At 39.9% G+C, this 11,431-nt stretch overlaps 1 protein-coding gene across 3 annotated transcripts in view; it reads left to right on the top strand.

Moving 5' to 3' along the window:
- Positions 1–1,176: 1,176 nt before the first annotated feature.
- Positions 1,177–11,431, top strand: part of sec24b (SEC24 homolog B, COPII coat complex component) — a 32,550-nt gene continuing 22,295 nt past the window's right edge. The window contains exons 1-6 of one of the 3 annotated variants that reach the window (XM_074674460.1): positions 1,177–1,421; positions 2,305–2,967; positions 3,095–3,244; positions 5,652–5,783; positions 9,754–9,837; positions 9,926–10,089. In XM_074674460.1, coding sequence (XP_074530561.1) covers positions 1,355–1,421; positions 2,305–2,967; positions 3,095–3,244; positions 5,652–5,783; positions 9,754–9,837; positions 9,926–10,089 — 1,260 coding nt within the window. In that variant the 5' untranslated portion in view covers positions 1,177–1,354. Of the gene's footprint in view, positions 1,449–2,304; positions 2,968–3,094; positions 3,245–5,651; positions 5,784–9,753; positions 9,838–9,925; positions 10,090–11,431 lie in introns of all 3 variants that reach the window. The other 2 variants (XM_074674459.1, XM_074674461.1) reach the window with 2 other exon arrangements.

Below are 11,431 nucleotides of genomic sequence, written 5' to 3'. Positions count from 1 at the left end.
TTATGCAGGCCTCACATGCGTCATGTTTTGAAAATCCACCCACTTAATGGTGTTTCTTGCTTGTTTTGAATGTCTTGTATTATCTTTTATTAATGTATCATAATATTGTGATTAATATGAAATAATGCTGTGCTGCTTTTTCATGTACATTTTAGTGATGTTTAACTGAAGGGTGTTATTTGTATGGTAATTAATGTTTTATTTATTTATTTATTTATTTATTTATTTTGCTTTTTTCCTCACCCCAACATTTTACTTTACTTTACTTTATTTTTTTTTCCATTTGTTTATTCATGGGTAGCCTATTTTTACATCTGGTCAGGGACTTCAGATGGAAACTAGCTTTTTGGAAAACTGGCATATTTACAGAAATATGAATGGTCCCTGCCAACTTAACCTTCTCCGTCATTATTAAACCAGTTTTAAATAAATAAATTAATCCTCCATCCTTAATTTCAGCAAAATGTTTTTTGTTTTTTTTTATTTCTCTTTTCTTTTACAAACAATAGTATGGTGCAGTGTATATTCTAGTTATAGCACAGTTTGTGTTTCATTTAAACTAATTTACATTGCCAGTAGGTATTTTTTACATCAAACAAGTTTCATTTTTAGTCACATGAGAAAAGTTAAACTGTATCGTACGTTGTGTATTTTGCAGAATTTCAGGCTGTATACTCACCAAGATGGGTGCAGCTGTGGCTCAGTGGTCGTCTCTTAATCAGAAGGTCAGGGGGTCAATCCCAGGTCCTGCTGTCCACATGCCTGAGTGTCCTACGGCAAGACCCTGAGGTGACCCTGGGAGCTTTGCCACAAGGGTGTAAAAGAGATGGGTTAATACTGATGGGCTCCTAGCAGCGTAGACCATCAGTGTACAGGCTTACTTTACTCACTTTACACTTGTTTACTTGGAAAAAAAAAAAAAAAAAAAAAAAAAAAAAAACTTACCAAAAAGGTGTGTGCATTAAAAATCGTGTGAATTACTGAATGCCCGTGAGGTAGAATGGTATCTATACAGTGTTTCATTGTTTCATGTAAAATAGACGCATTATTAGCACTATGAATAATACTGGTAGTAATTAATAATTGAATTTGTATAATAAATCAATTAGTAACACACACTTTCATGAAAAATCCACCAGAGGGAGTGATAAGACCAGATACAGGGGTCGGTTTCGATCCTCAGCATCACTCGGCTGCAGGCTTCAGCTCTTAGCCCAGAGAGCCAGGCTGCCCGGGTCTTCACCCACCAGCAGCAGCCTCCCTGCCGCATTTCTGGGCTGAAACCGGGACGGAAGAGCTCATGTGTTTTTACCCAGCCGTGTATCTGTGGGCATAAGGACGGGAGGACCGAGAGATGTCTGCACCGGGTTTTACAAACCTGAACAGCTCCGTCAGTTACAGCCAGAACTCGACGCCGAACGGTGAAGCTGCGTCCCCATATCAGAACGGTACAGCAGGCTGGTGTTCCGCTCTAAAGTGTTACCCGTTTAAGTAGCGACTTCAGCTGAATGCGAACGGTCGTGTGGTGGTCTAACAAAGCGGTGGAAATATCCTAGCGAATCGCTCTCCAGAGAGTTTTTTAACATGGTGTGTGTTTATGAAGACACAAATACGAAATATTTAACAATCGAGGCTTATCGCGAGGACTCTTTAGACATTTTAACCGCCGTTGTAACCACAACAACCACTGGCTGAAAGTCGCCGGTTACCAGGGTAACTTGTTTAACCGAAACACCAGGGTGATGCGATTAGCTTGAGAGTTAGCATTAGCATAATCACTATTTGTGATGTCAGATTTATTATTTAGAGGTTTTTATTTTGTGTTTGTATTTTTACTAAAGCTCTCTTGTGTTAATTATGACAGTGTTATGATATATATAATTTTAAGTGACCGGAAAATTTGAAAAAGGTGTTTCAGCTAATGCTAGCTGCTAACACTAGCTAGCACTGAAATGATAAGGAGATAGCGGCTGGCTTCCAGATTATAACCGGCTGACAGGTGGTGCATCACCGGTTAATAGTGTTTGATTTGTAATGAATGTATGATGTACAGTCAGTTTCTTGAATCCATACTGAAATACTTCACTTGTAATAGTTAATGTGCTGTCAGAGAGCTGACTAAATCAAGGCATAACTGGGTATTAACCCTCACTGCTAAAGTAACAGATGCTGATGAAGCCTGTTGTTTACAGGCACTGATAATCTCTCTTCGAGTCTCTGCGACCTTGTTCTTTCTGCTCCACATAACTAAAATACTGCCAGTTTCTTACACTTAGCTCACCAAGTATGTTTTTATTCCCTCAGGTCCAGCACAGGCATACCAACCTATGTACCCACCTACAGGCTGCTATGGAGCCCCACCTCAACAACAGAGCTATCCCACCATCCCTGCCCACTCCACTCCAGCTCCCAGTAAAGCATCCATTACAAACAGTGCCCACAGTGCAAACTACTACCAGAGCAACCATCATCCCCAGCAGCAGCATCATCACATCCCTCAGCATCATGTAGCATCATCCCCATACAGTGCTCCCTCTTCGCAGCCATATGCCACACTCCCTTCTTCAGGACCACCACCTCCACCTTCAAATGCTCAATACAACCAGCAGCAGCACCCACCATATGCCGCTCCAGAATCCTACTATGGACAGCAGTTGTACTACCCTCCCCCAGCACAGCATTCTTCACAGCAGCAGCCCACTTTGGTGTCTGCACCAGCTAGAGGCCCTGGAGCTCCCTTTTACCCCATTGTTTCCTACCCATCTGCACCGGGAAGTAGCCAGTATGGCACCCTGAGTTCCACCCAGAGCAACACAACACCGGGGGTCATGCCCACCCAGATGGGCGCACCTTTACATCAGTATAACAACTCTCGGCCGGCCTCTACAACAGCAGTGCAACCTGGGTTCAGTGGGCCTCCTCCTCCCCGTCAGATGGCACCAACAGTTAATGGTCAAGGGAGCACAGGTAAGTGGTTAAGCTAATGATTTAGCTTATGTTTTTTTTTACTTTTTGAATAGATCAATTTTCTTCTCCAGGGTCACTATGAGCATATTGTGCTGCAATGTCTCTCCATGTCTCTTTTGTCATTTAGTCCGCCAAAACATTGACCAAAGCCACCAGGCCTCTCTGAGCTACAACTCGTATGGCGGCGTCACTCATAGCAGCGGCAGTGCTGAGACAGAGCGACCGCCCTCAGGGACCCCCTCCACTTCAGTCCATTCCTCTCCAGGACACCACCAAGGTAACAGATTGCCCAGTCATCAGGTTTATTATGATAATATTTGACAGATAATGAAAAATCACACACAGAGGGGATGGATCGTTTTTTACTGCACTTTGGTGTCCTTGTTCCTGATGAACTGCAGCTTGTAAAGTGGAGTTGTTGAATGATTTAAGAGAAATGTGATCACTGATCTACCGTGCTTCTGCATATGTAAAGTTAAATATTACTTAGATTACTTTGTGCATTCAGTGTAACTAAAACTGTAAATCACTTTTATAATTTAAGGTTTTGAGTCTCTTTCCAAACTTAAAAACAGACAACTTCTAGAGATTATTTCCTTTCTTGTTGGTTCTTCTCAATCAGTGTAGTTTGCAGCAGGGTTTTGGTTGAATAGCTTCCCATCTTGAGGTTATAAAGATGATCATTTAAAGCTTAAATCAGATGGTATGTGAACTTGTTGAAGCTCCAAAGACTTCATCTGCAGGGCTTCCTCTGACAGCTCCTGGTTCTGTTTTTACTTTTCATTTTCTGGTGCAAATTTTTCTACACTGCTATTTTTAGACGTTTTAAACCCTGCTCTGAAAGTACAGTACCAATGTGTGTGTGTGTGTGGATGGTTTTCGTGTTCACACCTGCACTCTACCAGAGCAACACACACATAATCTGTTACACAAACACACACACACAGACTCTCAAATGTGCAGGTGTGGGTGTGCACACAAATTTGAGGGTTTCAGTTTGGAAATAACCAGCCAGCTGCTGCTGTGTTACTGGTTTTGACGTGTGGATATTTCCATTGTCATCTCAGCAGGTTGAAATGAATCGTGCACCACCTGCACCTGCATTTGATCATTACTTGGGTTGCAAATAAACAAACGATTTTGAAGCTCTGCATAGCTGCACCACAATAATACTCCTAGTCATAGTGGTGAAACAGTGGTCAGTATTTTTGCAGATTTTTCCTCCAGTTGATGTTTCTCTTGATGTGTCTTGTTCTTTACGGTTGTGTTAGCCTGAAGCAATAGTGGCACATGTTGTAAAATAGCAAGATAACAGGACAAAGAAATGCCACACCTCTTCATGGAGGTATTTTTGGGTGTTAATTAGTGAAATACTAAACGGTGAAGTCATTTCTTATCTGTCTTGTAACACTGAAAGCATTTATTTGAGCGGTTGTGCTCCATTATTAGCAGCAACACATGTGCAAGCTCCCACAAACCTTCAACAAAGATATTTGATGCCTGGCTTCATTTATACCTGACAGTGTGCATGTAATATTTCAGTTTTCTCTGTTTGCTGTTTTTCTGTTTTGAACCAGCTTCTCATGTGACCTCTGAAATCTTAAAGGCTTGTTATTCAAATTTAGATGTGAAGTTAAAGTGAAGCATGACACCTTTATGCAAAACAAAAAGTCACTAATTATCTCTCTTGTCTCCAAATGACAGTCTCTATGAATCCTAGCTTTCTGTTGCCATAAAACATTGAACTAAGCAGAAGTTATCGGTGCTACAGGGGTGACTTATTTATTTTAGTGACCTGGAAGTATCCATTTATGAATATTTGAGTATTTCTAGTAAGAAGCATTTATGATACAAACAGTTTTCTTTCAGTGAGATGATTTAGAAAGACTTAATGTTAAAAAATGACACTTAAAGTCAGTCTTCTTGGTTTCAACTGGTCTTAAGTGGTCCACAGTTTTGATAAAAACACAGCAAAGTAGAGCTGAAACGATTCCTCGAATGATTCGAGGTACTCGATTACAAAAGTTACTTGAGTAATTTTCTCTGCCTCGAGGAATCGTTTAATTTTTAAAAAGATCAAAGAGTGGTATTTCAAATAGAGCTGAGGCCATATTAAGAGAGTTTTCAGACCCCTCAAGCTACCTCTTATACAAAATAGCACCTAGCAACAAATCTAGCTTCTTTTCTGGAGTTTGGAGACTAATGGGTCATTCTACGAAACGGGTGCCATTTGGGTCCGCAACATTTGATGAGATATACAAGGCACAAAAAATGTGTCACAGTGTGTTTACAAATTTTGGAGCTACCAAAGCAAGTGCTCTTATTGACATGCTGTATCAGAAAACTCTATTTCTTAAAGAGAAAAATTTTCATTTGAAAAATAACTACTCTTTAACTAAACAAAAATGTATTTTATCCGATTACTCGGTTAATCAGTGGGATTTTCAGTAGAATACTCCAATACTAATATATTCGATAGCTGCAGCCCTACAGCAAAGCTTTACAGTTAATTTAACTTTAACTCTTCGCTTGGATTCAAGCTCATTTCTGTGTGTCGGATGGATTTGGAATCCATCAGCTCCTCTGGAGTTTATTTCAGTTAGTTCACCGTCTGATCACTGCCTCCCTCTCTGCTGCTGGTCTAGAAAGTTCTCTCATGTTCCTCTCCCACCCCCTTCCAACAGGCGTGCAGTATGGATATGTTGCTAATAGTGGAGCTAGCTCTGCCCCTGCCACCACTTCAGACCCTGCCGCAGCCCCCTCGTCATCCAGCTCTGACGATGACGATGATGATGAGGAGGAGGATGAGGAAGCAGGTGTGCTTTCGCTTTTTAATACCCCAATCGCTCCTCTCCATTTCCATCAAGTTCACTCATTCATTCATCTCTTAAACGTTTCTAATCCCATTTTCAGACAGCAAACGACATTGATTGTGTTTTCACTTTTCTTCATCCTGTACACATGCATCCTGCATCTTCATGTCTCACGTCCTTGTGGCTTGGTGCTACTTCTGCTCCACCTACCATCAAGCCAAATCAGATCATTATTTGAATCTCTCTCTTTCTGGAAAGCCAATCAGATCATTCCTCTTCATCCCCCTTCCCTCACAGCCATCATTCCTGGCATGGTCTCACCCTTTAACTCTCTATCTAACCTGCTCTGCTGTTTCAGCACTAAGATGTTTCTGATAAATCCAGTATATCCAGTTTAAAAGTGCTTGAAGTGTTGAGCAGAAAACAACTTCAGTGGAAGTTTTTAACACAGATATGTTTGCTTTAAAGCTGCATAAAAGCTGCTCTCCTCTGTTACACATTCATAAAAAATGAATGTTCAGGATTTAAGATACTGAAGTATTTTTGAGATACTACTGACCTACATTTACTTCTTAAAAGTATGACTTTTATAACTCTGACTCATTCTCTGTGAGTCTCACTCTCCTCCGTGTTATGAGCCACTCAGGTTCCTCTGATAACCGTCCCTCAGGAGCTGTGTCATCATCCAGAGGTTAACAGGTTTTTAAATATAACTGCTCCCCAGCCAGCAGGTCCAGGCTGTGTCTGTGTGTGTGTGTGTGTGTGTGTGTGTGTGTGTGTGTGTGTGTGTGTGTGTGTGTGTGTGTGTGTGTGTGTGTGTGTGTGTGTGTGTGTGTGTGTGTGTGTGTGTGTGTCTTTTTGTGTGTGTCTGTTTACTGACTTGCCTGATCCCTGTGGGAGCAGAGGAGACTTTGTCCGCACTTATTTACACCTCATCAGAAGGAGTGTTTCCCCTCCAGATTCCTGCACTGGGGCCTGTGTTTATCACCTGGATGCAGTAAAATGCAGCGTTAGTTTCTTAAAGCCTCACTTATATTTGACTGTATCTTCACAGAGAAGGCACCGGGAGATGTTTCTTGTGGTGGTTTTCCGAGCTCTCTGTCTGCTATACAGAATGTGTTGGTGTGCGCACACTAGGGAGGGGAGAACAAAATGAAAATAAATATATCAGGATTCTTGTTTGACAGCATCTAAATCAGGATTCTTTGTCAAAAATCATTTTTTTCAGATTCATATTCTTCATTTCAGTCTTTGTTTATAAACTATATTGGAAATAAGTTACAACTTTTCTCCAGTAGAGGGTGAAATGTGGCTCTCTAGCTGGGTTTCCATCACACTTTTTTTGCAAAATAAAAGCGCTATTTCTGTAGTTTTCGACAAAGAACAATTTCTTCTTGTTTCTGTTACGACCAGAATTGCGCACAACTCGAGTAAAGTAAAACATGATGTCCATCCAGACACTGCACTCATGATGATGCCGATTCTTGAACATTAGTGTTTTTATTTACTGCTAAAACTGTCAGCTGTGATCACGCTAACTCAAATAAGGCACAAACAAAACACTGAATGAAGATCATCATCTCCAGCTCACATACTCTCACACACACACACACACACCACCCGCCCCTCCCTCCTGCTGATCTCTGACTCTGACCGGCTCACAGCCGTGCTGATGCCTTCACAAGTGTCGGTCAAAAACACAAACAACCCTAACCCTGCATTGAACATGCAAATAAGAGCAGAGCTGATAAAATATGAACGCTGGAGTCTGTTTGTGTGGCAGTGGACACACATGAGGAGGTGAGGGAGGATCGTTGTTATGACAACGTGCGGCAAAGGTGTTTCCATTGCACTTTTGTGCCAAAGTTCAGTATCAAAATGTCTGAAAAACCACCTCATGAGAGTGTAAAAACTTTTTATCGAAATTTGACAGGTTTTTCGAAAATGTGGGGTTTTCATTACTGTTTCTTTATTGTGATGTTTAGGTTTTGCGCAATTCTAGGTAACATAATAATGTCACTAATGCAAAAAGGCATTAGTGACATTCCATAAGATGTCCACATTGTGTGTCTAACACAGCATCTTTTTCTTTGAAAATATTAAAGTGTCCATTCAAGACCTCACATTTTGCCTGATTTCATCAAGTATCAGTCCCATATTAAGTTGAGGCCATTAAGTAGACTTTGTTGGATGTATTTCTATCAATTTATTCATTTATTTTGTGATAAAATAGTATTTCAGGCTGTATACTTGCACCTTTTTCCTTATATCAATTTATCTCAAAATTTTTCACTTTTAAACACGTCTCACTTTATTTACATTTGTCACCCTGCATTCAGTCTTTAGACCTATAAACGAAAAATGTTAATCCATTCGCAATCTCTTTCATCCCACAGTAACCTCTTGGGGAGGCTCTTCTTTCTGTTAAATGTCCGTACACCCAAAGAATCCATGAAATAACCACTTGAGGCTTAAAAAAATCTTCATTGAGAAACTGATTTTAAGAGAACAGATTGTTTTGTCCTTTTGCGTCCTGCTGAGTCACTCTGCAGCGTGTCCCAAAACGATAAGCTCGTCTCAAATTAGTGGCACAACATGTACCAGTTGTCATGGCAGGCTGTAGCAGGCCTTAACTGTCATCGAGCACATGTTGTGTCTCTTCATAACAATCTAAATGTGAAGTCTCTGGAATAATCCAGAAACTCTTGAAGCTTTTTCTCTCTGCAGATTATCAGATTGGTGTCACTTGATGGAAACAGATTAAAAAAAGAGACAGTGTCAGTCACAGCATGGATGCAGCCTTAATAACCAGTAAACAGGAAGTAGGAAAGTCTTGGGATCAGAAGTTTGCAGAAAATGGAAACTAATGCATCTTCTGTGTTAAAATTCACAGTTTTGTGATTCAAAACTCCCTGAAGCTGAACAAAGAGGCAGAGGAGAAGGTGGAGGAATCTTGACGGAGGTGGAATAAGCTCTCCTGATGTCCTCCTCCTCCTCCTCCTCCTCCTCTGGAGCAGATAATCCAGTAGTCTATTTAGTCTGAGATAATTGGATCCTGTCCCGTCCAATGAGCCGCCTGCCAGAGTCCTTTCGTGTCTTGGTTCGCTGCAGTTCATCCCTCCTTTTGGCCAGCATGGATTAATGACTTCATTCAAATTTTCTACCCTTGTAATCCTGTGGAAAAAAACTATTCATGAGAGGAAAACCGCTCCGTAATGCAATGCATCTACAAGACTTTATTTGGAAGGGATTATTTTTTGATTTATTTGATAGGGTACAGTAGAGCAGCAGAGAGGAAGTGTGAGCACAGATGGAGGGAGAGTGGGTGGACATGTCAGACCAGGACGTTATGATGGCAAAGTATGTTTCTGTGGCGACTTTCAGGCTGCAGGAATGTAAACATTTCTGATCCCGTGACTCAGATCTGGTTTTTCTCTCATCATGCACAAATCACATGAAATCTCATCCTTTTTTACTCACCTAAAGATCCTGAATCTGATACAAACTGAAGAAGAAAATAAAAACATAGATCAAATAAAGATGGAGGGAATTTCAGCCCATGATCTTCATCTGTTCTCCTGTTTCTCCCCTCTTTATTTCCTGGAGTTTCACCATGTTTTCTGTCTTTCAGGACACTTGCTTTGCTCTAAACACTCACAGCTCTTGGGAGACTAAAGTGCATCATTTCATCATCTTCTGTTCACTCGTCTCTCCGCAGGGAGCCGAACAACAAAGCTTTTCTTAACTTTTCATCCCCCTAGTGTTTTGTCTGTTGTTCTTTCTGTCTTATCTCCTCCTTGATCTCGTTCAGTTTTATAATTGATTGTATTTGCATCACTCCTCCAGCCTTCACTCACGCTTTGAGGCTTTTGTCTGACAGTTTCATGTCATTTCTTTTTGTCTCCAGCCCTTGATTTGATTGTTAATCCAGCTTCTGTTTCTCTCTGTGTTTGACTCTCTGTGCGTCTCTCAGGTGGAGACACTTCATCTTCCTCCACAGGCAGTGCCTCTCCGGTGCCCAACAGCTATGATTCCCTGGAAGGAGGCAACTTTCCAGGTACAACCTGTTTATAAACCCAGTATTCCTAAAATACAAGTTTTCTAAGATGAATGTATCTTAATTTAACACTGAACTGTGTTTTCAGACTCCATGCAGCCTTCTGACGATTTGACCAATCAGGCTGTGTCCTACGGGAGCTACGGCTACACGAGCATGCAGCAAGCTTACCACCAGGGCCCAGCCTCCCACGCTGACTCCTCCCCCTCTCACGACCTGTACGGACAGTCGAGTTATCAGCAGTACTCCCAGGTGAGGTCACAGTTCAAGAAAAATCCCCATTATTCTTTGCAGCCTTTACACTGCAAATACTAAAGTCTAAGCAAGTGTTTATGTCTTATTTTTGGTAAAAAAACAAACAAACAAACAAAAAAAAGTCACTTTGGATTAAATATGAGCCCCATTCACTTGACAGGTTTAAAAAAAAAGGTCTAATTTCACATTTTAAAATCCAATATAATCCCTGAATGAAATGAAAAATGAAATGAAAAATACTTTATTTACTCCAAAGGGAAATTCAGGAATTGCTCTTTTGCAGAATTGCTTTGAAAATTCTGTCCAATGGGTAAAAACATGTGCTAATTACTCTTATTTCTAGAAACTTGACATATTATTATTTTTTTTTTCCAAAAATTGTAAGCAATTCAAGCCTCAATTTTGTCTTTTAATATCTTAAAATAAGACATTTTTCAGGATTTTTTAAGAGAACATGATCCACATTAAGTGAGTTGTAGTCTCAGGTTCATTCCAAAAACTCTAAACTGTGCAATTTTTTTTATTTTCATTTGTCTTAAAGATGACAAAGTAAGATTTGAATGAGCCAGATTAACCTTATAAATCAACAAAAATATCGTACTAAAGATATAACAAGCCAACAATAAGACTTAAGTTGCTTGTATTAAGTAAAAAAAATCTGCCAATGATGTTAGAGAAGTGTAGTTTTTTTAAGATAAGTATGTTTTTCTTATCCAATGGAGTTACGTTTGTCTTTTAATACCCTTAAATTAGGGATGCACGATATTATCGGCACAATATCGGTATCGGCTGATAAAAGCTTAAAAGCATGTTTATAGGTATCGGCAGATATGAAAATTTCTGCCGATAAGGTGCTATTCAGTTAGGATTATTATTATTTTCCATCTGAAAAATAAGCTCCTTAAATAAAATGTAGCACTTCATTTATTTGCACTGCAGAGCTCTGTGTCTGTCACCAGGTTGTTACAGTCGCTCTAAAATAATCAAATGCAACTTGGTTATGTTTAAAAATGCATTGTACATTTAAAGTTCATGTGATATAAAGAAATTATTTTTCTGTATTTCAATACTGAATGTCTTGAGTTTGAAAAAATAATACATTTCTTATTTATGGTAAAATCAAATGTTTTTTTGTCTTGTTTAATGTGTGTTTCTTAAACAAATAAGACAGTCACAATAAGAGTAACATATAAATTCCAGTACAGGATAGACTTAGCTTTCTTTACAGTATAAAAAACAAACAAACTTGTGATTATCGGTATCGGCCAGAAGGGGTTTTGATATATCGGCATATTGGATATCGGCAAAAATCCAATATCATGCATCCCTACCTTAAATA

Source organism: Halichoeres trimaculatus, unplaced genomic scaffold (assembly GCF_033239565.1).
Source record: "Halichoeres trimaculatus isolate MK-OKI-2021-1 unplaced genomic scaffold, fHalTri1.1 fHalTri1_scaffold_7, whole genome shotgun sequence".
NCBI lineage: Eukaryota > Metazoa > Chordata > Actinopteri > Labriformes > Labridae > Halichoeres > Halichoeres trimaculatus.
This window is presented reverse-complemented; position numbering and strand designations above follow the sequence as displayed.